Source organism: Grus americana, chromosome 21 (genome assembly GCF_028858705.1).
Source record: "Grus americana isolate bGruAme1 chromosome 21, bGruAme1.mat, whole genome shotgun sequence".
Lineage (NCBI taxonomy): Eukaryota > Metazoa > Chordata > Aves > Gruiformes > Gruidae > Grus > Grus americana.
In genome coordinates, this window is record NC_072872.1 from 4,931,646 (window position 1) to 4,956,628 (window position 24,983).

The 24,983-nt window shown below is 47.1% G+C and overlaps 2 protein-coding genes across 2 annotated transcripts; one reads left to right on the plus strand and one right to left on the minus strand.

Annotated features, from left to right (window-relative positions):
- Positions 1-992: 992 nt before the first annotated feature.
- On the plus strand, positions 993-12,805 carry LOC129215882 (solute carrier family 2, facilitated glucose transporter member 5-like). The gene is made up of 12 exons (XM_054849851.1): positions 993-1,770; positions 2,851-2,949; positions 3,389-3,549; positions 4,054-4,178; positions 6,747-6,899; positions 6,983-7,108; positions 7,401-7,588; positions 7,954-8,064; positions 8,551-8,652; positions 9,070-9,145; positions 10,263-10,390; positions 11,045-12,805. The coding sequence occupies exons 1-12, from the start codon at positions 1,714-1,716 to the stop codon at positions 11,276-11,278; spliced, it is 1,560 nt and encodes a 519-aa protein (XP_054705826.1). The 5' UTR covers positions 993-1,713; the 3' UTR covers positions 11,279-12,805.
- Positions 12,806-12,921: 116 nt separating this feature from the next.
- Positions 12,922-24,049, minus strand: CA6 (carbonic anhydrase 6). Its single transcript, XM_054849852.1, has 9 exons — positions 23,501-24,049; positions 21,216-21,398; positions 18,104-18,252; positions 17,601-17,696; positions 16,990-17,056; positions 16,255-16,412; positions 14,952-15,075; positions 14,549-14,621; positions 12,922-14,001 (listed from the first exon to the last, which is right to left on the minus strand). The coding sequence occupies exons 1-9, from the start codon at positions 23,571-23,573 to the stop codon at positions 13,359-13,361; spliced, it is 1,566 nt and encodes a 521-aa protein (XP_054705827.1). The 5' UTR covers positions 23,574-24,049; the 3' UTR covers positions 12,922-13,358.
- Between the last annotated feature and the right edge of the window lie 934 nt (positions 24,050-24,983).

The following is a 24,983-nucleotide window of genomic DNA, read 5'->3' on the forward strand; positions in this document are numbered from 1 at the left end:
CATGTCCTGTTTGATTTTTGTGTGTGTCAAGATTATTTCTTCAAGTTCAGGGAAGGAGTTTAAAGACCATGATAAAGAATTCTCCTTTCTTGTAATTACTGAGTATCAGAGTGGCTGTCATTCTGCCAAGAGCTCCCAGAAGAATGATGCTGTCTTTAAAGAACAGGAATTTGATGAAAGAAATTTGTCCTCTCTGCAACTTCCCCACCCCTGGGGCAGAATGGTTCACTTTCTATTTTCCCTCTTCTGGCCAAAGATCTGTGAAAGCGAGAACTAAACTAGCTGCTGAGCTGTGACCCGTCCCGTTTGTTTTGGGGGGCTTTGAGCGGTGTTTGGAGGCAGCGTGGGAAAAGCTGCGCTAGCTCAGGGTGTCTCGGTGCCAGCTAGCTACGGTCTCTCGATGGAAATGCAGGGGAAGGTAGAGAAAGATGAGTTAGGGGTGAAATGAATATTCTGGTTTGCATCTCTTCAGTTAAGACACCACATGATAGGTGGGACTACGAAGCAGGAGTAGATTCTGAAAGACACAGGAGCGTTCTTGAGATGCGATCCACCATCAAGATATCCTAGCAAACAGGGTCCCCGAGGACGTTACCTTAGGACAAATGCAATAAAAACAAATGACAAGAACTCTAGGGGCTAAGTTCCACTGCTGTGAAAGCAGTACGACTCTCTTCATGATCCTATCTTTAGAGCAGGAGACTTTCACCTGGAGAAAGGGAGGCTGCAACCAGTCAAAGAATGCGTGCAAGACACATGAACAACTGCTGCTCAGGAGGATGCTTTTTCTTAAATTGGCTTTTAAAGATAGACGGACCAATAACAGCAAGGCTTGGTTCCAGTTTCTCCAGCTGCTGGAGGTATCCGTGAACTTTGCATTTCTCTGATAAACTTTAGAAATTGTAGTTGACTATTAACCAAGTCCTGTGCTGTTCAAAGTAGTCTCATACTGTAGGAGGTTAATACTAAACCAGCAACACGCGGTGCGCCACGGAGAGGGAAAGGAGCTAACGCGCTTTGGTGGAAAAACAGCGTGTTCTGCGCGCTGCCAAAACCATGAATCTGAGAGGATGAACCTGTTCTCTGGGCACTGCAGAAGTGCCCTGAGCAAGTTGTTCCGTGCGAGGCAGGACAAGGAGCAATGTTTCAGCCCGAGGGCAGATACGCAATTTGTGACCGTGGGTTAATGCGGTTCAGTTTTATCACCGGCCCGTGGCAAGCGCCCTCTCTGTTGCCAAGGCTGCTCCCACAGAATGCCCCATTTTCCCTGGAATGCAGCAGTCGCCAGGCAGCCTCTCCAGCTGCGTCGTGAAGGAGCAGCAGCTCTATAGCCTCATATCGTCCATGTGCGTACAGCTGGGGGAAAACCAGCTCATTTAGCAGCTTTTACGATAAGTCTGCTCCTTCTAGTTGGACAGATGAGCCCGTTTCCCCGGTAGCTAGGCAGCATCTCCGTTTTGAGTCAGGATCTGGCGAAAGAACGTCTGACTTAGCGGCGACAGACTCGAACAAGGATACGGAAGAGAAGACACGAGGGAGTCAGAGTAAGGGAAAGATCAGATAACAACTAACTTTGGCTGACAAAGCTTGTCGTTGATTGGATGTTTCCTGAAAAGTCAGAAGGGGATTTTCTGCGTGGGGCGTTTCCATCCCCTGCCTTGTCTGTTTTGGGTATAAAAGCCTGTACTCTGCGTCCGTGACTCAAACTCCAAAATGAAGCTGAAAGGAAAGAAGCAGGAGAGCTCTGACAACAATGAAGGTTCAAAGGGGGTAAGTATGCCGGACTCTGTGCTTCCAGCTTGCGTGCCTTAAGCTCTGCAGATCTCTGGAGGTGAGCTGCTAGACCTCCTGAGGAACAGAAGGAGTACCAGCGGCTCTTTGGACAAACGTTCAATTAGTGAAATGACAAATCCTTCATGTGGGACCCGAGTGGAGTGTTGGGGCGTAAAACCTTGCAGACGTTAAGGGTAATGATGGTGACAGAAAAATTACGTATGTCTGAAGGAAAAAATGACTTTATTGCTATATCAGCAATGAAATATATTAACAAGCTATTAAAAAAAAAAAAAACCCACCACCCAAACCCAAAACACTTCAGTGAACACAGCAGGGCCAGCCTGAGATCCGAACAACAACTAAAACGTTGCAAAAAAAAAAAAAAAAAAAAAATCAAGTTGCTCGCAACCCTGAGGCTGCGTACCCGCAAACATGGTTGGTGTTTGATCCTACTCCAGATGGCAGTTTCACCCTCCTGTGTAACTGCAGAGTGCTGCTTTTACAGCCCACGGCCAAGCCCTCGCTGAGCTACTTGGATAAGTTCTAATTGGCTTCAACGGCAATCAGATTAGATCCATAAACAGCTTGATCCTGAGACACGGGAGGCTGAACAAGCCAGCGTGCGAAAGCAGAACAAATGAACAGGAAAAGGATTTTGCCGCTTCGTGTGAAATCTCTTCTTTTTAAAGCTTTCCTGTGCTAATATCCTGTGTTAGCTCGCTAATTTGCATGTTGGAAAAAGAATAATTGCATACAACTTTTTTTTTTTTTCCCCCTGCGGGGTGGTATTTTAAGAATGATAACTTCAGAATTATTCATCGTCCAAATGATCCATCAATACCAGGAAAGAGTAGAATGAATTACTGTAATGACCATGTGCAAATCAGGCAGAACAAAATGAGTTATAACGAAAACAACCCGTCAGGTTTTCTTTATACGGTAACACGAACTGAAAAAACACAGAAGGCAAGGCGCAGGGTATTTATTTATTTTCACTGAATGCCATTCATGCCTAAAAATCCCAACCTCCTTGCTTCTAAGGCGGCGTTTGCGTGTTTTCTTTCCCTTCTGCAGAAAATGACGCTTTTGCTTGCCCTGGTAGCGCTGGTATCTGCGTTTGGGTCGTCTTTCCAGTATGGCTACAACGTGTCTGTGATCAATTCTCCAGCCCCGGTAGGTTGGACTGCGGAGCGGACCCTGACCGAGGAGTAGGTTTGCAAACAAAACGAGGCAGGAGCGTGGCAGGAGATGGCGGGTGTTGGTGGGCAGGTGCTCGCGCTTCTCTGTACTTTGAATCGCCGGGCAGCGGGCAAGAAGCGGTTCCCCGGGAGAGGACCGGGGGGCTGCGAAGGCGTATAACGTTTCTGTTCGGACTTTGCGCGGAGCGGAGGCGGGGCATGAGGAACGCCCTTCCCTCCGGAAGCCAGGGAAATCCTGCAGTAACGGCTCGTCCAGGCTTCTCCATCCCTCCCGTGCGCTCGCTTTCCAGCTCAGCCATTCTGGGTTTTTATCAAGACGTTTGTTTACAGCTTTATGGCGTTTGTTGTTAACTAGCTTTCGCAGCGTGAAAGTTTTACTCGCTGCGCTAAACTTGCCCTGTGTTTCATTCCAGTACATGCAAGCCTTTTACAACCAAACCTACTTCGACAGGAATGGAGTGCCTATGGACAGCAGCTTCCAGACACTGCTCTGGTCTCTCACTGTGTCCATGTTCCCTCTGGGTGGCTTGTTTGGGTCCCTCATGGTGTGGCCTCTGGTCAACAATTGTGGCCGGTACGTGACAGTGATGTTTAAGATCCTTCACCACCAGTTTGCTGGGTTCAGATAAGACTTGCCTCACCGGTCACTCCAGCTTGCCAAGCCCGTCGGGAGCATGGCCGTGTCACGCACACCTTGATTGTAAAGGAGATGAGCCGGTGATCAGTCACCGAACTCAAGCGATGCGTGTTGTCTCTCACATGTAGAAGAACTGATGTGGTTTCGGTGTGGTCAAGGCCGGGCTATATGCCGGGCACTGAGCCAGGAGAGAAGTGATGAAAGTCCTGGGCTGGGATCTGAGATCAGACCCAGCTTCTGCCACTCGGGTTTCCTGAGAAGTTTCTCTTGAGGCCTTCATTCCCTGCAGGAAAAATGGGACAATCACCCTTTTCTCTTTGCTTAGTCTTTGGGATGGTGATTCATTAGAGTTTTGGACAGTGTGACACCAAGGGGATCAATCCACTATCGGGGCCTTAGAAAAAATAAACTGATTTTGTCTCCTTCTCTATTACTTTGCAGAAAGGGCACTTTGTTGATAAATAACCTCTTCTCCATTGCCGCTGCAATCCTTATGGGAACCTCAGCGCTAGCAAAAACCTTTGAAGTAATCATCCTTTCACGTGTTATCATGGGAATATATGCTGGTAAGTGAGAGGCTGGATGCTAAAGGGAGAGCAATAACTATATTCTTGGCTATGTAAAGGTTCTTCTATTCTCACAATAGATGGTTTCCCAGGTAGCACGTTTTAGCTGTACGTCTGCGTGACGATGCTGTACTTGCTTGAATAATGGTTGTCGTCTGCACGTTGCAGAAGTACTAAAGATCTCTAGTGAACAGTGGCGGTGAGACTGGGATTTCAGATATACGGAGGAGGTGCGTGTCTGTAGGTGCAGCTGTCCTCTGCAATGAGCACCTGCCAGGCACTCGAGTTCCAACAGCCCGGAAATCTGCTGCTGATAATGTGTTTTCCCAGACATCTTAAAGCAGATAGCCTGGCTTTTTTGGTTGGTTGTTTTTGCTTTTTTAGCATAATCAGAAACAGAATAATCCTTCTAAGCCAAAGTCTTTGGAGACAATGCCAGATCCAATAATCCAGTCCTGGAACTGACTGATCTTCCTGCAGGAGAAAAGAAATGTTAAAAGGGAAAGCGAAGGGTTCAGAGCCACTGGATTTACTGCAGATATAGTGGGAAGCCAAGGAGAAGGGTGTATGCGAGTTGCTGGTAAAAGTGGCTCTATTAGTGCTACAGAAACCCGGCGTGGCTGGGTACGCCGTGCAGTACTGGACTGAGCGTCTGCAGAGCCGGGTTGATAAGGGTCCTAACAGCATTTAGGCTCAATTAATTGGCTTTGGGCTAGCGAGACTGATGTGCTCCATGGTTTGTTAGTGAGTTGGGATATCCTGTGAAGACAAAAGGAGAAAACAAGAAACTGGTGTAGGAAAACAACTTGATTTGTGACATGCAGCAATTGCAGCCCGTGACCTAAGGCAGGAAATACATCTAGTCCAATGGTTTTGGTTTGGCTTTTGCTTCTCCTGAGCCTGGCTGCTGCTCTTAGCGTTGGTTCTCTGAATAAATACTAAGGGACCTGTTAAGCGTGATCCCTCTTTCCAGTTATTTATAACTGACAAAAGAATCTGGACTGGCTGTCCTGGCTCGCCCTTCACTGCTTGATCTCACTGGAACTGTGGACGTTGATTCTGGGGAGGGAAGGTGCTGAGCCGAGGCAGGATCCACGCATCGCTCTTCCTCCCAAAAGGGCAGCTCTGGTGCTGGTAGCACCCTGGTGTGTGCAGGGCCCCTCTGAAAGGCTTGATGAGCATAGGGCTGAACTGTTAGAAAGCCCCTCGTACTTCAGTGCGGTAGTCCAGGAGTCACTGCTAGCATGTTTTAATCATCTGGGCAATTAAAAGGCTGGTTATGGTGTGAACTTAAAACACTACATGAGTTTAGTTTTATAATGTTTTCTAGTTGCTTTAATACTTGTTCTGTGCCTTTTGGCTTTCAGATAACAGCTTGATCATCTTTGTAACTCCAAGCTCCCAAAGGCTCGGAACTTTAGAAATGTAAGATAAGGGTCACATGTGGTCATTTGGCCCCAGGAGTTTGGGGTTTGCATGCCAGGATTTACAGCGTAAGCATGGGAGCTGGCAGCTCTCTGGGGTTACTGTGGGTAACCGCGCAATGTTCCTCAAAATAGGCTGTGTCCTTAGTGTCCTATTAGAGTAGAAATATCTACGCCAGCATGCTAGGTGTAAGATCTCAAACCAGCAAAGCTCTCCACAAAGCGTTACTGAGCAATTAAAGGAGTAGTGAGTTTTTAAAAGCCAGCAAGAAGTCACATTCTTCCACCCTCACATCAGCTTGTTTGGATGCTGGTTTCTTGTTTTAGAGGAAGTAGAAATTCCTCCCTTACACTTTGTTTCCAAACCTGAAGAAGCACACAATTTTTCTTTGCGTGTATTGTGTGGAAGTACTTGGCAGACCCTTCCGGGAGAAAGCTACTTTTAGGGAGGCAAACACTGAGAGCCCCCAAATCATCTGCCAGCTCAGACAGGCTACTGTTAGCCTTCTCGGACTCCTAAAATGCTTTGCTGCTGAGCAGTTGATAAGCTAGACCCCCAGAGCACCAGAAGGTTGGCAGGTTGCACTCCCAAGGCCCATCAGGCACATGTGACTTGTTCCCTACTGTATTTTAATTGAAATGGGTGAAACAATCCAGGCTCCTTGAATTAACTCCAGCATGGGAATGCTTCCGCAGCTTAGCCACAGAGATGATTTCTGTCTTAAGTTTAAGATATGTGAGTGTAATATTGACAGCCTTGGCGAAGGGACAAGATTACTTATGAACAGAGACGTAGTGGGACAAACTTCTTTCTCTAACGGCTCACAGAAAAAGCTAGATTCCTGGGCACCAGACACAGTGATGGATTTTGTGCCTCTCCACCTACTGAGTGAACCAATGCCATGTGGTTTTTTTTTGGTCCCATGTTCCACTGAAGAGTGAGGAAAACATACACAGCTTATTCACTGGCCAGAAGATGACGTTAAATCTTCAGCTGGAGCAGAAGGGTCTGGGTGTGAGGTTTCCATATGTCCTGTGGCCCAGCAGGGATTGCTTTGGTCTCACATGGGAAAAAAGCATCTTACTGAAGATGGTGAGTGTGTTGATGTCAGCTGCATGTCTAATGTTGTTCTCTGACTACTAGGTCTGGCCTCCAATGTGGTTCCCATGTTCCTTGGAGAAATCTCCCCTAAAAATCTGAGAGGTGCTATTGGGGTAGTACCCCAGCTCTTCATCACCGTTGGGATCCTTGTAGCTCAGATCCTTGGTCTCAACAGCATCCTCGGGAATGCCGAAGGTAAAGCCCTGGCTTGGGACTTTTCCGTGGGTTCCACTGGGGAAAGATTTCTCACAGTCATCATCTTGTCTTACTTGTTGCAGGCTGGCCTGTGCTGCTGGGGCTCACTGGGATCCCATCGGCGATTCAGCTCCTTATATTGCCCTTTTTCCCTGAGAGTCCCAGATATCTGCTGATACAAAAGGGCAATGAAGAACAAGCACGACAAGGTACAGCATCATCCTTTAATGAAAGGGGAGGTGGAATGGGATGGATCTGACTGTGGGACATGAGTGACAGCAACCAACAGTGAAGCGAGTGTGAAATTCTTCATTGATATGTTGCTGGTGGATGGAATTCCTGCAACATTGCTCCTTTGTCTGTGTATGTGAATCCCTGACTTCCCACCATGGAAGCACTGCTGCCTATAGCTTACATACTGTTCTGGCTTGATTTGAAGCAGGAGAGCTTACTGTAGACCTGGTCTCTGGGATCCATAACTCACCTTCCTCTCCCAACTAGCTTTGCAGAGGCTGAGAGGCTGGGATGATGTGGATGATGAGATAGAAGAAATGCGCCGAGAAGACCGGTCAGAAAAGGAAGAAGGACAGTTTACTGTACTCAGCCTGTGCACCTTCAGAGGCCTGCGATGGCAGCTCATCTCTATCATTGTCATGATGATGGGCCAGCAGCTCTCTGGGGTTAATGGGGTGAGTGGGAAGGCATGCGGGAAAGGCCAGCGGGGTGACTAATAAAGGGATGGGACTGTAGGGTGGATGATGTGGGCAGCGCTGACATCAGGGACACTGCTTCTGCCTCAAGTTGTGGTGGGTTGACCCTGGCCAGTACCAAATCCAGTACACACATTTACTAGGTACAGAGTCAAGCTGTCCTGTTAAGGATAATTTTTCGAGTCAGGTGCTTGTGCCTGGATCCAAACACCAATGTCTCCAGAAATGAAAGAATTCAGTTCTCAGGCTTCCGTGCACCAGTTCCAGGATGTAAAAGCAGCTAAAACAGGATTCCTGTGTTCAGCCTTTGGCCACGTATAAACCCAGCTGTGGTTTTGCTGCAGGTCTTCTACTACGCAGACAGAATCTTCCAGTCGGCAGGCGTGGACAGCAACAACGTTCAATATGTCACCGTGTCGATAGGTGCCATCAACGTCGTCATGACTTTGCTTGCTGTAAGTTTCTATTCGGGCTCTTCGAGTTCTAGGTTGTCCAGTCCCCGCCGTCTGTCACTGTTTAAATTCGGTTATGTTATTTACATGTACTGTGACCCGCTTTGCACAACAGGTGCCCTGCAGCGGCCCTTGGTTGAAGGCAGCTATGTTACAGTGATTAATCATGCCGATTTCTCACATGCCTCAGCAGTTCTTTACCTCTGCTCTCCAGGCCGATATGCCCTCCTTTGGCTGTCCAGTATTACCGTGCAGGGCTTCCACGCGCTTCTCGCCGGGACTGGATACTGCAGAATGGCCTGCCTGTTCCCGGTGTCATTGGCACATCCAGCTTTTTGCAGTTCCTGGGTGATTTCATGCCCAGAATCCATCAGTAGATGATGGAAATTTCACCGAATTTCTTAAGACAAAGACTACCTTAATACATTTTGCCAGAATAAGTGCTGTTCCCCAGGTGTCTGGTCTCTCACCCTCTTCTGTCTCTTTCAGGTTTTCATCGTGGAAGCCCTGGGGAGGAGAATCCTTCTCCTTGCTGGCTTCGGATTGTGCTGCGTCTCCTGTGCAGTGTTAACTTTGGCCCTCAATCTCCAGGTGTGTAGCTGAATGGCTCAGGTGACCCTACCCACGCGTTTCTGGCCCGTCCAGGGAACGGGCCACTGGTATATTTTGAAGTTGTTTCTACACCAAGGCCGGGGGGGGGGGGAGGAGAGAGTATGAAAGGTGTCTGTATTTGTGTATCTACCTAAAGTAAACCCAGGAAAAGCTATGATCCTGCTTATCTGAATACTGCTTCCATTATGTCATGTTCATAATACCCGTTGCATCCATTTGTTGGAAGCAAGGACCATACCCAGGCAATGATTTCTGTGGATAAGTACGGACATGTCTGGCAACGGAGGGTGACGCTGGCTTTACAATGCCTACAGATCTTACTACAAATAGTGCCTTGAATGTGTTGGTGATGTTCAGATAGGAACCCCATCTGACCTGCGATTCAATTCTTCACAGACCACTGTCTCATGGATGTCTTACCTCAGCATAGTGTGTGTCATTGTTTACATCATCGGACATGCTATTGGAGCCAGTAAGTATGCACGGTTCAGGCCAGTCTCCTCCGCAAGCTGGGTAAAGCCAAGCATTGTGCTGAATTTCAAATCAAAAGCTTTGTGGAGCTAATCCAAGGAGATCCAGCTTCTTCTCCGTGTGGCCGTACACCTTGTGGATTGTCAGCTAGGCGTATGTTCCAGTGATTTCCTGGCTATGTCCGTGAGGCAGGGGAGCAGCTGGCTCTCAAGAGGAAAAGCAAAGGCACAATCGTGCTTGTGCCTGAAATTCCCCCACTAAGATCTGGAGCAAAACTACGTCGAGACAGTGAGCCCTACCAACTGGGCAGAGGTGTTGCATGCTTGCAACAGGCAACAAATCAAATTAGAAGCAACTCAAATTATACGCGTGGCCCTGCAGATCGTTTTGCAGAAAGGAGATGTGGATATTGGAAAGGCTTTGTCCTGACTCAGCTTCTTAGCGTGGTAGAGTTGTCTGTTTAGCTTGGAAAGCCCTGCCAGACCTTGCTGGATGCAGCAACGTGGTTTTGAAGCTCCCGTAGAGGTTTCACTGGCAGATGGAATTACATGCAACCTTTCCTTTTCCGTTTATGCCATCGGGCAGATTCAAGCGCCAGGGGCAGGGAGATTGCTGGAGGGTGAACACCAGGCCAGCTGGACCTGTGGCCTGACCCTGTTAATGAGAACATGGTCTGTTTCTGCTTAACCGTGCCACGGGATGGCAGTGCAGGGCACGGACCTGAGGGCTTGTTCCATGAGTCATTTTTCCGACACCTGCATGTGTCTCTCTTTTTACAAAGCAATCATTTGCTGAGTTGCTGCTCATAGGGTGCTCTCTGGAGAGACAGTTCATGTTTATCAACCTTTTTTTTTTTTTTACAATTTGTGCACAAGACGGGTTCATGGCTAAGGTGCAGCCTTAGGAGAGAAGAGGTTGATTGCTCTGTATGAGCTTAGGAAAGTCATTTAGCTGCCCTGTTTTTTTTTTTAATTTAATCCCTTATTTGATTTATTGGGTGTTTCTAAACACTCGTAGTTTAGAAACCATTGCCCGCCACTGAAACGAACAGTGTAATCTAGGAATTCAGAGTGGGGGAAATTGCCTTTGAGATTTCCAAATATGCAACTACCTTCCAGGTCCCATTCCCTTTGTGATGATCACCGAGATGTTCCTGCAGTCATCCCGGCCTGCAGCGTTCATGGTGGGTGGGTCCGTGCACTGGCTGTGCAACTTCACCGTGGGGCTCGTGTTCCTCTACATGGAGGTAAGATGCGATCACGCGACAGGGCAAGACTTCAGCTTAAGAGTAGTTATCTTCACCCCTGTGTTCTTACAGAGAGCCTTTTTAAACCCGAGAGCCGTAAATGCCCCAGTTGGCACACAGGATTATACGTTAAAGGCAAGAAACTGATGTTAATCAGCATTTTTTTATCACATCTGTCTGTTGCACATGCTTTAAAAGCAAGCAGTTATTTTTCCAGGTGAATGTCTGATCCTGAGTTCAGGAGCATGGAAAAGATTGCAAATTCCCCGTCTTCCATTTTAGCCAGTTTTAGCTTTTGATCTCTAGGTCACCAGTTCAAACTGCTCCCCAGCAGCCGTGACCCATAAATCGCTACAGTTGCTGATTTTTACCCCGTGCAAAGGGAGCTGGTGAGCTTAATTTGATTTACGTAACAGACCCTCACCCTCCTTTCCCAGTAAATCCATGGTGGTTTCCCATAAATCCATGGTGGTGGTATGAGAAGACAGAATCTAGAACCACCCCTAACTTCTAGTGGTTCAACTTAAAATATGTGCACATCACTTTGGCTGCTTTTTTTTATAGCTGTTGCAGGGTTCAGCATGTCTAAATCATGTCGTGTACACAACTGGAGTATTCCTCTGATCCCTGCTCTGTCTTCTTTCATTGCTCTAGGCTGGACTGGGGCCCTACAGCTTCCTCATCTTCTGTGCCATCTGCCTCGCCACTATAATTTACATCTTCTTTATTGTTCCCGAGACTGAGAACAAAACCTTCATGGAAATCAACAGGATCATGGCCAAAAGGAACAAGGTGGAGATTCAGGATGACAAAGAAGAGCTGAAGGATTTCCAAACTGTCCCAGGTGGGCAGGCAGAGAAGAAAGAAACCTCCAACAGTGAGCTGTGACCCAGCCTCATGTTTGGCCTGGCCCAGATATTTTTCAGAATCTATTCAACGGGAGAACAAATACACCAATTCATCGTTTGATACCGACCTTCATTCAGAGTTTCTGCAAACTTCCCACAGCAGGAGTTTCCAAATAAGCCATTGTGTCTTGAGAGTGTTCTCATTGCGAGTAATTAGCTGGACCATTCTGCTTCATGGCGTAGCTGCCTCCAAGGCAAACTACCCGTTCATGGCATCTGTCACAGGGAAAGGGCAGCGTCCTCAGCCAGCTCAGTTCCTGTGATCAAGTAACCTATGTCATAAGGTGATATATGTCCCTGATATCCTGGCTGACAGATCTCAGGTGACACAAGCCAGCACTTGGGCTGGGTTTTGGTCAGTCATATGGAAGGAGTGCACTATATTCCTCTGGAGAACTGTCATTCCTGTATTTGAGGGTCCAGCATGAGTGATGCCAGGCCTGTGGTGCTCTGGGGTGGAGAGTGTGTCAGTTGTTCTGAGGTACTTTGTTAGATGGGCTCATAATGGCATTTCTCCTGCCAACGCTTGTCCTTCCATTGTGTGCTTCAAAGGACCGCGTATCGCTATAACCTCACCCCCACCCTGCTCACCCAACTCTCTCTCTCCTTCAAATCAAGCCTGGTCCTCGACCTTTGGTCCTTCCGAAGCCTTATTCATTAGGTTAGGAGTCATCCATCTGGCTGATGCTTGTTCACAGCCAGTTTATACCCATTTGTTCCAGTGCCACTCTAGTCTTTGAGCTGTTTAGCTCATTTCACTCCCTAGTGTTTACACTTCACTTGCCAAAGACCAACGGTCCCTCTCTTAATCCTTTAATAACCCCCATATCCCTACTCCCTACGCACGAGCCAGTTGGAGCTCGTTCCTCCCCCAGAGATACCTGGTATTGAACTTGGTAAGAACCTCCCTGTTGCGTTGCAGGAGTCAAATTCAGGGTGATTCCTGTGCAGTGAGCTACAGGTTGGAACCTGTGTTTGCAAACATGTCCAAACTGGTCTTTAGCATCTCACGTTAAGTTGCTTAAATTTAGTTTTTGAAATTACTCAGCTCTCAGGTATTTGAAAAAGTCTCCGAAGGGTTTAGAGCTTGGTCCTTCTACTTGTTTCTGGTTGTGTCCCCGAAGGGCACCGTTCCACCTGATGGCTAAATTGGTTTGGAAAAGCTCTGAAGGAGTACTGCTGACTCCCAGAAGAAAGTAAAGTGCACATTGATAAAAATGGAGGATTTCTTAAAGCATTTATTAGTTTAAGGGGTTTGGGGGCTAATTATGGCATAATTTAACACGAGGAAATGTAATTTAACACGAGGAAATTCAATTCAATTGTTATACAGGGCTGCTGCCCTCCGTTTTGAAAAAAGCAGAATTGTTGAACAGCCTGGTACAGATTTTGTTGTTGATGGAGATTGCCCTTCACGTGATTTGCTTTAACCTTAGAGGATGAGTTTTATACCTGCCCTCAAACTTGTGATGTATATATGTTGAAAAAGAAGTTGTTTCCATGCTCAGTCTCTACATCCATTTGCAGAAAAGGAGGCACGCCACTGATGAAAGCACAATGATTGCATGGGACCACACTGTCCTGCAAGGGCTTTACGTAGCCTTGCCTACGCGATACCGTCTGCAGGGGAAGGGGTGGTGATTTGATGGTGAGAAATGGGAGGAGAGGACGCATGCGGGGAAGATGGTGAGGAACTGAGACTGGGTGAAGGATGTGACAGAGATTTTACTTGAGAAAGGGGCTCCTTTGACCAAAGAGAGAGGCTCTTTAGCACGTAGGAAGATCTACGTATGGGGACCTAAATCAAACTCCAGGGAGGAATGTGACAGTGCGAGGTGTTGGACTGCGCCAAGTTCTGCTCTGGCCTTTGCATCTCTCCCACTGATGGAGGCTTTGCTCTCTTGGAAAAATGACCTGGAACAGTTGCAGGTGCATAGTGAGCCTATGCAAAGCAGAATGAGAAATAAGCAAATAATCCAAGTTTTTTTCAGTTTCCTCAGCAAGCAGTTTGGATTATTCTGCTGCTTTAAAAAAAAAACCAAAACAAAACAAAGCTGTGGTTACTGACAGCTGGTGTCAGACTCCAGAATCACCCCCCCCAGGAGGGTCATGGAGGTTTCTCCCCATGCTATGATGTCTCCCTTCAGTTGCCCTGGTTTGCACAGTGCAAGTGCCCGAACATCTGCAGGTCTGAGAACTTGGCTCCACAGGTTCACATGAGTCATCCACCCTGCAAAACTGTTGGAGAAGGTCCCAAGAAGCGTGCCTCTCTCTTTCCCAAGGACAAGTGTCCCTCCAGCCTGGCTCACGTACCCCTTCTGGATACTCTTTGCTTCACCAGCTGCTCCATTGAGCCATAAATTTGCCATTCCAGACTGGGAGGCCCATGCCATGCAGTAGTGCAGCCAATCTTGTGCCTTGTGGTACATGGGGAAGCTGATGAAATGGCCTCCTATCCACAATCCCACATCTGTGCCCACGGTCATCACGAGCTCATTATCCCTCTCCTGTGTAGAGTAGGAAAGAACAGTCTGACTGCCAGCATGCTGGGATTTTGTCCAGAAACATAAGGTGAAGGCTTGCAGAGACATATCATGGAGGGGATGAACATTCACAATGCTCTCAATGTTTTCTACAGGGAAGTAGAAAGCTGGAAAAGTGCTGGATCTAATACCTGAAATAACCAAAAAGCCAGCTGTTAGACTTCCTGCTGTGCTTATAAATTAGCCCAAATCCTGACAAATAGACCCAGAGGAACTGGCAGGGCTGTGGCAGTCTGAGCTGTCTCGAGCCACAGTTGCTGGCATGTGTCCTACCAACAGGGAAGGGGCTCGAAATGATGAAAAGCTTAGCTCCTTCACCTGACTGTTCGGGAAAAATCACTTTTTCTCCCCTCTTCGGCTTTTCTCATCTTGTGTAAAATAGAGACAATGATTATTTATCCTAGGGGAACTGTGAGCTTAAATCCCTCACTGTTTGTAAAAATGTGCTTACATGTTGCAGGAGAAAGCTGCAGCTGCTGTGAGAGTAGCTAGATTAGGGCTAACTTTAATGATGCTGTAATTTGAAGAATTTCCATCAGCAGGCCTAGATATGGGACCACATTCTACCTGCACGTATCAGTACCAAACCTGTTCATGAGTTAGGCCATCAAGGACAGCAGGGCACGGGTTCTTCATCCTTGGAAGGTCAGCTGGACACAAGAATAGATGTGGGTTTCTTACCTACGTGGCTCACTCCATTCAGCAACTCTCTCTTCATGTCTTGGAGCTGCATCTGGATTTGTTCCAGTCTGAGGTTGAATTCTTCTGTATGGCATTGTTCTAGAGCAATCAGACAGCTGAATTTACAGAAGGCCAGGACCTGAACATGGTAGATTTTCTCCTTTCTAGATCTTGGGACGTCTGTGTGATACCACTGCAGTCAAAACAAGGGGCTGGCACGACACCTACAGCCACCACTGCACCATTAGAAGCAAGATGTGTTGGCAGGGGCCAAAGAGGCACATGGGCCATCTCCACCTGCTGTGCAGGGACACTGCTACTCCTGGGAAGGGTGATCTCCACCATGCCTAGCTTAAGTGACTTCCAACTTAACTCCTTCCACGTAGGTTTCTGGGGAAAGCTTGAGTCCTGCCTGCTGACTCCCTTTACCTTGGGTGAGTTTGGCTCTGAAGGAGGACTCCACCACCCGCCCGTTGAGGGGCTGAGCGTGCCGGTAGTCGTTGCGCAGCGTCCTGTTTTGCCAGTCCAGCAAGGTGTTCTCCAGCAGGCTGATCTGTGAGCGACGCAGGCTTATTACGGAGGGCAACAGCAACAACAGTTTTGTCGAGAAGCGCAGTGCAGATCCTGCAGCTCAGGATTAAACCTAGCAATTTGTTATAGAGGAACCCACAGGGTCTCTTGCTGAGTATCAGCAAGGGAAAGGAACAGAATCTGAGGGCTCTTATCAGCTAATTCAAGATAAAGATATTTTGCCTGAAGGAAGATTTTAACACCTGCCTGCTGATATGCATGGATGGAGATTTTTGCTGCTATTCTGTTTTCTCACAAGTGCTTACTAGCCTTCCCCCTGCCAGAAAGAGTATTTCTTTTTCAAATGAGAACACACTGTGATCCTCCACTATTGTAGTCTCCACTTTATCTTGTTGTTCTCCTAGGAGAAAATGTTTCTGATGCTTTTCATTAAGGAAGATGAACCACTCTCCAAGACTCAACAGTAAGCTTATTTTACTGGTGTTACTTTTGTCCCCTGCTAAAGCCTTTGTCCTGACAAGGCAGACAGAGAAGAGGAGGGGATCCTGCCACGTGACAGTGTTAAACTGCTGGGACGAGTGGGGTTAGTGCCCAGTGCTCCTGCGCGCTCAGCACGGTCCTCTGTAACGCCTCTGCTGGAGCCTGGATGAACCCCCTCTTGTCACGTAGCCAAAAATCACGGCAGGCCACTCCTGAAATGATCCCATCTAGCTGCACGATGTACGTGTACACAAGGAAAAAAAGTGAAATACTCTTCTAAAAATGTGCCAATAATTCTGTAATTATTTTAATGTTATGAATGGCTCTTATGCTTTGAGTTTTTTTTGGGGGGAGGAGTGAGTTTGGACTCTCTTGCAGTAGTTTTTGCCTTGCTGATCCTGACTGGTCTCTTCCTTTTTATAGTGTTTCAGTATGTTTGAGTTTATCTGAGCAGAGAGCTTTGTTATCACTCACCAGACCTCAGGTAAACTCCTGCCATACAAAAACTGACCCTTGCCGTGCTGTAGCATCACTGTGCCATTACAGTCACCTGTAATTCCAGTTGCTTGGGAGTCTATCCCAAAAGCCCTGAGAAATGCCCCATTAGCTCCTCTGTCAGGCTGTTCCAAAATCACTGGCGGATGGAAAAGGAAACTTGTGTGGAAAGGTGAAGCGTGGAGGAAAGAGAAGCTGCTTTGTCTGGTAAACAGCTATCGCTTACCTGTGTGTGTGACAGGACGATCGGAGAATGAAAGATGGTCCAGATCACGCTCTCGGAGCAAGGTGGGGTTGTTAGTGAGCCCTGGTACCGGTAGAAGTGTGAGAGGTTTTCTGGCAGCATGGCTTGGACATCCAGAGAAATGAGCTTTGTTGATTGACCTCAAAAGGAAACAGAGAGGCAATATTAACAAGTAATGGGGAACAAAGAGAAAGGTGAGAGTGGTGTTAGGGCTGGGGTTGGCAAATCACTTTGCCCAGAGCACTGGTATATTAGACCTTTGGCAGAACCGGGTAACGATGGAGGGAAGTGAATGGTCCTTTCGGTGGATCTATGGTTTGTCATTCGGAGATGCCTGGGGTCATGGAGGTGGTGGGCAACTGCACCTGAGTGCTCTGCCCGTAGCTGTTAGTCCTCCCGGGAAGCAGAGTGTATTAGTGCAGCAAAGCCCCTGCTATCTGGGCATACAAACTGCAGGATCGTAGGAAGTTGTTGTTTGATGGTGCTGCAGTGTGTTGCGTAGACCTGCCAGGAGTATATTTACTGCTGCCTTGAGCATCTTCCACGCCACCCTGTGCATGGGCTGCTGTGTGGGCAGGGATGGTGTGAAGTTGTGCATGGCTGAGGATGCTCGCCCATGTTAACTGCGAGCAAAGCAGCAGCAAAATGTCTGTCCCCAGACCATACGTACAGGTTTTGAGAATATCAAGGATGGAGAAAGGCGTTCCCAGGTCTTACCTGCAAACCTGATTTTTGCCAGTTTGGAAATGAATTCACTGTAGTAGGTATTCTCGAAGTGCCCATCCTAAACACAGCATAGGAACTTGAACAAAAGGTTAGTGACCTGCCTGGCCTCCTACACTACTGATCAGCTCGGGGGACTAATTGATGCATTGGGAGACAAAGAGAACAAATCCGATTGCAGATCTCTTGATAGGCTGGCCAACCCTAGGGTATCTACACATAGATCTCAGCTAGAATAATGAACTATAAGGAGCTTTTTTCACCACTTCTAAATCCACACAAAATCAAGGGTTCCCATTTGCAAAGCAGAGCAAGGCCTCGGGGTACAGCAGGGAAACCCCAGCTGCCGCACCTGATAATCCATCCATACTTCTTACGGGGCAAATTTTTCTGGGTCTCCTAGGTTGTATTGGCTGGTATTGTGTGAAGCCCAGATGGCGTAAGGGAAGAATAGTCCTGTTATGGCACGGCTTCCTCAAACTGGTGGCAGATATCATCTCTTTAGACATGCAAACCTGGTACAGGCTGCTTGTGTCAGACTGCGATTATAGCACAAACAGGGCTCACAGACTGGCCTCGCTCAGCAGCCTGGGCGTCAAACCTACCGCATACAGGAAGGCGAGCACAGCCAAACCATTTGGTTTGTCTTTGGCTTCTTCGAAGCTTGAGTAGTCAGCTGAGTTGTAATGGACAATGTGCAGCTGTCAGAAGAGAGACAGGGTCATTTAGCAAGAAGTGCTCAGTGGCTTCCTCGGTGCTTTCCAGGACCCCGTACAGGCTGAAGGGAGAGTCACCATCCCAATTCCTGCTGCTTGTGCCTCGCAGCACAGCCACGCAGACCTTTAGTTTAATAAGTTTGTGACGAATGTGGAGGAACAACTCCATCTTCGAAGGCTATTAGTGCTATTGCAACACCTTTCCTTAGACTCTTCTGTGCCAGCACCATCAGGCTCAGCCCTGGCGTTGCACCAGCTACCTGCACTGATGGGAGCCCTGTTTCTCCCACTTGCCCCTGCATTGCTTCCTGCAGGCTTTGTGGGCTGCAGCTTCCCATTTCCCAATTACCAGAGTGGCAACGCACCCTCCCTCCAGCCCGCTCCACAAGTACCTCTGCGAAATATCTCATCCCGTCTATGGTGTGCTCAGAGCCGCTGGTCTCCAGGTCCAGGCCACCCCAGTGCAGATGCATCTGTACAGCTGTGTAGAGGCCTGGGAGCCCTCTGGAGATGTGCATGGTGGGTGGCAAATCAATCTGAACTGAAAAAACAGGATGGGAGAGAGCAATGGGTGCAGTCATGCCCATTCTTGTAGTTCAGCTTACAGTGCCCAGTGCTTTCTGCCAGTAACACCCGCTCTGAAATAAGGTGGCAGAGTCATGTTCAGGGAACTAACTCCAGAATGCAAGGAAAACCACTGAAGCTTAAAGCTAGGCGTGCTTAAAATCTTTCCTGACCTCAGGCTCGTGCACCGCAAAGACCACACCAGGCACAAAGAGCACTGGGCACTGGCTGTGTCTGCAGATTTATTTTTTTTTTCCATCTGAGCAGCCTTGGTTTTTTCCTTGGGCACTAATAAAAGTGCTTTAATGCTCCTCTCTCGCACAGTACATCACATCTTGCGGGGCTCTGCACCGATTTGTTAACTACTTTATTTCTAAGGAAGAAAAGGGGGATAGAAATCACCAAAGTGACTGGCCTCATCTAACCTGTCGTCATAATTTCCAGTACTCTGGACTCTGCATCTTGTAGGAGCAGGCAGACTGGGCCAGAGCGCTGTGAGTTTGAAAAGGCTGTGTTAATGCTTGAAGGATTTGTAGAGACAAATCTCTTGGCTTCTCCTTGCCAAGGAGTACCCACAAAGAGACTATGAAACGTCTGTCTTCCTGCTAACGTACTGCCACAAATCGTGTATTATGTTAATAAATATGCCAAACCTAGGAGTGAAAACGGAGAATTGCCTCATCCTAATGAAAGCCCGTATTATAAAACCCAGCAACTATCCTTGCAAAATGTAGCACAGTATATATGAGTCATAGTGTGGGTTTGTGAGAAGTTTCTTTTGTTTGTAAACTGTTTACAAGACAAGATGAAAACATGTCTCCTTGTAATATCCCAAAGAGTCTGGAGTGGGGAAAAAACCCCATCTACCTTTTTACAGAAGATCCCTGCTGGCTGCCTTCAATAATTCTGGTTATTTAACTCAAGTACCTCACTACCGTTTCTGTTCTGCAAAACATCACCAGAGAATTGTGCTCTCAGTTTATGGGAAGCTTAAGTCTTCTCTAAGATATTTTATGCAAATACTTTGCTGACAGCATGAAGGTAGGGAACAGCCCAGTTCGCTCCTACTTTTCATCTGTGCAAAGTGTGTGTGGAAAATATGACTGCTCTGAGCTGCAAGTGCCTTACTCCTACTTTGCTCTAGTTTTGCCAGGCAGTGGGAAATCAGCTGGGATTACGCAGAGCGAATCCGAGTGCAACTGCGCCTTTCTCCAGCCTTTCTGCTCTGCAGTCTGGGCTCTCGTCGTTGCTGCCGCGCAGGTTACGGCACACGCAGCCAGCCTGTTTTCCCGTCTCTGGCCTCCGAGGTGGTTGAGTTAATGAAGGCCACACTGGGGGACCCAGTTCTAGGAGAAATCTGCCACTGGAGGAAGTTGCTCATGCCCTGCGTGGATGATATTTTAATCTTCCAGAGCTGTGCGTGTCCTCACTACCTACTAAAGGACCAATCCTGGGTAAAAAAAAAAAAAAAAAAAGAAAAAAGTCCAAAATATAAAAGGCTTTATTAACCTACAGTTATCTGTGCATGTTTGCACAGATGTGGTAGGTGCAAATTCCTCGTGCAGCCGCTCTGCGCTACTGCAAATAGGCTTTATCAGGTGGGATTTAGCTTGGTAATTACACAACTAGAGAGAAAGTCTAGCTGATTTCTTAGGTGAGACATTTGGTTTTCAGCTCCTGTCAGGAGAGTCCTGCTGTGATGAATCCACCTCCCGTCCCTTTCAGATCTGCAGAATGTTTCCTGATGTGGCCCAGTGGAATATTTTCCTCGAGAGATATCGTTACCCTGTCCCATCGCACTGAAGGCAGTAGGAAAACCTAGCGTGACTTCAGAGGAGCCGTGAATAAGGACGGTCGTTTTGCCTTTGTGCTTTGCATCAGAAAATCGTTGTTTTGATGTTAACTAAAGAACAGGAGAATACACACGTGCAGTCAGAGATCTGAAAGCTAAACCTGCAGGAATTAATTTGTAGGCAGTCAGGGTAGCAATGCTGACATGAGAGCTTCTAACTGCATGTTGAGCTTGTGGGGGTGACAAACAGGAGTACTTACTATGATTTTTTTTTAGAATTAGAATCACAGCAGTACTTCTCTGAAGGCAGTATGTCTCTCAGCACTTCATTTCCTTGCTTTCGCTCCGTAGCTCTCTGTTACAGAGAGGAAGAAAGGACTGTCGTGCAGGATTACAGAGCTACCAGCTTTTTATGTTCCAAACACCTTCCCAAAAATACTCATTCCCTCCCCACTGCAGCTATTAGAAAATTCTCTCGTTGCTCATCTGTAGTCCGAAAGCATTATCCCAACACTACCAGCTGATGAATTATTTAGACAATGAATTACAGACTGCAACAGGGGAATCCAGGACCTCCTAAATTATAAGCCTTGCCCTGAGACTGCGTGGTCCAAAGCCTGGGCTTTTAACCCATGCTGTGCTTCAGCTTCCCTTCCCGAGACCCGAAATACCAATCCTCCAGGGGAGGGATTCTCCTCTGCATTATACTTTGCGTGACCGACATCGAACCGAACTTCAGATGCAAACCTGCTACTGAGCTACGGTTCTCCATTCCTATCGCTTCTAGTTCTTGTTATTGCACAGGGACAAAAGATGCATTTTCTGAATGCAGAGAGGACTCGGTATCCCCAAATACCGCTCACTAAAATAGTCCTGCAGTCTTGTAGTGCACTGAAAGAAAGGGTCAATCTATAATGCTCTACCTGCCTTTCATCCCTTTTTAATGTCTAACAGAGAAAATACCTTGCAGAAATGCAACTGCCTTTTATTTCTCTGCTTTATATATTGTGTTTCTGGAGAGCTTGCCTGTGTGATTGGGGAAACCAGCAAAACTAGGAGAGCGGAATGAAGTGAGATGGCAAAGCAAAGTAAGGTGAGTTCAAAAAAAAAAAAAAAAAAAGTAATGAGAAGGATCCCCCCAGTCTTACCAGAGTGACCGTTGTTGGTCATCGTGAAATCCCCCCGCAAAGGCCCATCATAACCACTCAGCTCCAGCTGCAGCAGCTGGGGGTTGTACCTCACTCTTTTCCTCTGGATGTCAATTGGAGATTGGTGCTTGCCAGCACAGTCTGCAAAGTGCTTTCCCCAGTGCTCTTCATCCAGCTCTCCTTCTGTGGAGAGGAGAAGCAAACGAGGTTATTAGGACACGGCGAGAGCTGCTGTTAGCTCGGGAGTCGGAAAACTCTCCTCATTTGCCAGCAGGGCATGCCAATCTGGTTATTATAACACCAGGAGCTGCAGCAATCAAAGGTTTCTCTGCCTTCCCTAGAGTGAAAATATACATTATTCTGTCTGCAGGACAACTGTGCTGCAAAATAAGAAACCTGCATTGCAGTAATAGCTTATTGATCACTGGAGACTGGAAAAGAAGCAGTGTTTATATAGAAATGGGGATTTAAATGGGTCTCCACGGCCAAAGGTGTGGAATCAGGTTCGCAACCAGCGTGGGAGTGAAGAGGACCAGGGCAGGAGGTGGGAAGTCTCTGTGTAGGATCAGGAACTGGCAGCAAATTTGCTATTTTTAACGTAGGGAGAGAGCTAACAAAAGAAGAATAGGGGTGAAATGGTTTAAATAAATGAAACCTTTGGTATGTTTTCTGGGATAGAAGTGGTCTGGGGTGGCTTTGATGTCCTGAGTGTGTTTTTTATTAACAAAACGCACCCCTCCCCTGAGCGCGGTGCTATGCCTCTTCCCAGTGCACCCTTTTTACACACAACAAATAATGACAAAGCGATTCATTGCTTTTGTGAGACAGATCCTGGTGTGGAATAGGACCTGGGCGTCCCAATTTCAGGGTTCGGTTGATTGCTCTGAGCTCCTGATGCCCCCTCAGCCCCAGACCTATCAGCCCCTAAAGGTCCTGCTGGGCGTTAACACCAGCTCCTGTTCTGCTCACTCTCGTGGGCTCAGACACCAACGTTGGATGTGGGACTAAGAACTAAAGGCCCTAGCTTCACCCACACGTGCTCATCATCTCTGCAAGGATTTAATACTAAAAACCTCCCGTGGTCACATACGGAGGAAGGAATGTGTAGGAGACGCGGCGTGCTGGGTGCTATCCTTCTTCCAATGGCTCTAAGCCTCTTAGCCCTAATTTGAATCGTTCCTGCAGAGGTCTGGGTGCTGCTGGAGCTGTTAACAAATGCTTGAACCCTTCAAGGCTATTTGCCTTCTCCGTAGTGCTATATTTAGGACCTCAAGGATAAGTAGAAATTTTTATTCTATCGCTGTTATGGCTGCAGCTGACAATCAGTATGGAAACATTTCCTTCTTCACCCCAGAACTGCAATACAGGGATCAATGTCAGAGTCAGGTCTGTCTGAGACAAGCAGAGCCACAGCTAAGGAATAATCATCACGTGAGTCTTGAACTGAAATCCTGCAGAGATCGTTAGGAAGAAGAGGTGATTTTGTTGTTGTTGTTGTTTTTTTTAAATGGTTCAAAGCTACTTTATCATCTTCCTAATTTTCAAATTATTATAATTACAGCCACACCTGGGGATTTGTTACTATTTGCCAATTCTTTTCTTTTTATTTCGTTTAAGCAATGGCAGTTTGCAGGTATTTGTTTCCTGACATTGATTAAATATGGGGGGGCTTAAGAGACGCAGACAGCCTGGCCAAAAGAAAATCCTGAGAGAACTTCTGCAAACAGCTTAGTGTCCTAATTGCACTATTGCATCTATTCAACAGTATCCTTTGCTTTAGCTTGATTCTCAGCCCAGTGAAGATTCTAAAAGGACTACCGTTCACTTCAATGAGCTCTGCAAACAACCCTATGAAACAAATGAAAATCAGATAAAATTTCACAAAATACATAAATACATAAATAAGCACTTCTTAGCGATCTGCACTGCATGGGATATGACAATAAAATAACGAGCAGGCGGTATTTAAAACTTTTCCTCCCAGGATCATCCAAAGGGCAGCTTTTTATTCTAACACGTTGTAAAGCTTTTCCCCATCGTTTGAACCTCATTGGTCTGCCAACGTGTTCTAACCACACAAAGGAGTAAAGAGGGGTGACATTGAAGAGAATCGCTTTCAAGACACACAGGCATCAATAAAATGGAATAAATTAGCTGCTCCGCGGAGATCCTTCAGCAATGGAAAGAGAGTCAAGCTGGGTGTTGCTTCTGCAGCACAAAAAGGATGGGAGCGTCTTTAGCAAGCCGGCAGTCAGCAATCCCAGCACAGCCTCGTCTTGCCTTACCTTTGTACGTCCAGTGCACTCGGTGCGAGCAGCTCAGATGCAGGAGGTGGAACACGACTGCTGTGATCCACATGTCTCTCACCGGATCTGCAGTCAGAACCAAGGTGGGGAGTGCATGTCTGTAAAACTCCTCAGGAAGCACAAATACCAATTTACTGCAGGTCTGGCCTTTCCAGCACCCGTCCCACCATTCGCGCCCATCCAAAACAATAACGGCGAACAGCGCCACAGAGATATTTTATTTGGACAATCAGCTTTAAAGGCTAAAGGCGCTTTATCGATCTTCTGAAGCAAGCTGTCCGTGCAAATGGAACAGGTTTCCCCCGATGGCCTCGGCCTCGCTGTCTGACCCCACGCTCTCTGCCCGCTTTTCCTGTCGAGCAGGTGGAAAAGCTTCACCGCAAGGACGTGTAAACCTGTGCTTTGTAAGCAAAGATACCCAACACAGATCCCAACTGCTGTCCTGCGGCGGCCAACCGTTTCCTTGTTACACGGAGGAAGGAGCCCAGGCAAAAGGCGTTTAAGGGACTGTTTTTTGTAAGTGCTGAGGATTCCCAATCTTATTAGAAGTCAAAATTGTAGACACTTAGCTCCTTTGAAAATCAGACTTCTGAGGCCAGATTTAAAAGCGTTCCACAAGCCTAGTATTTCAAAGCATTTTGCTTTCAACACCTTCGCCACTCACTGAAAATCTAGTTTTGAATGTGAGAGGTTTGCAACCTTTGGAAAATTCAGAGCTCTGAAAAACTGTTTAGACTGTCGAAAGATACAGGTATGATACAAGATGCTGAAATCCTCGTGGCTTTTTAAAAAACGTACAGGAAGTCAAATAAAAACTAGCCAGTGTCAGATGTCTAAATGCTCTTGTGGACTTCAGCAGCTGCTCTGTATCTTCAGACACTCGATTTCCTTAAAAATATACCCCAACCAAATAATTGCCCATTAAAAAAGTAATTCACTAGACCAGGGAACAGACCAGGGATCTTCTGCCTGCCTTTTTGTATCCTGCTATTAGGCAAATGCCGTTCCCTTTGAAAAGCCTTCTCCTCCCCCCAGGAACGCTACACTACCGACAGCCCTTTCTGCCCAGCAGTGCCTCCCAGCCCATAAACCCACGGTTCAATAACAAAAGGGGAGCGGAAATCTCCCCAGGAATGGAATTTTCACCTGGTACTGAGATCTACAGCTTCCACCAAATGCAGTACAACTTTGCTGTCGATTGTAGGTGACAGCAATATTAAACATTTGGCAAGAAAGCTGACATCGGCGAAATCTCAGTACTTCTGTTTGCAACGTCCCTGCCGCTCGCAATAATACTTGCAATTATTATTTTCAGCAATAAGGTACGTAATACCAACAACGCAACAACAAGAGCCATAGGTGAGTTACAGATTTCACGTGAACTCAGGTTTCTAGAATTAAACTGTGCTGAAGAACAGAAGCAGGGTTTTTTTTTTTTAATTCAAAATCTTATTCTTTGCAA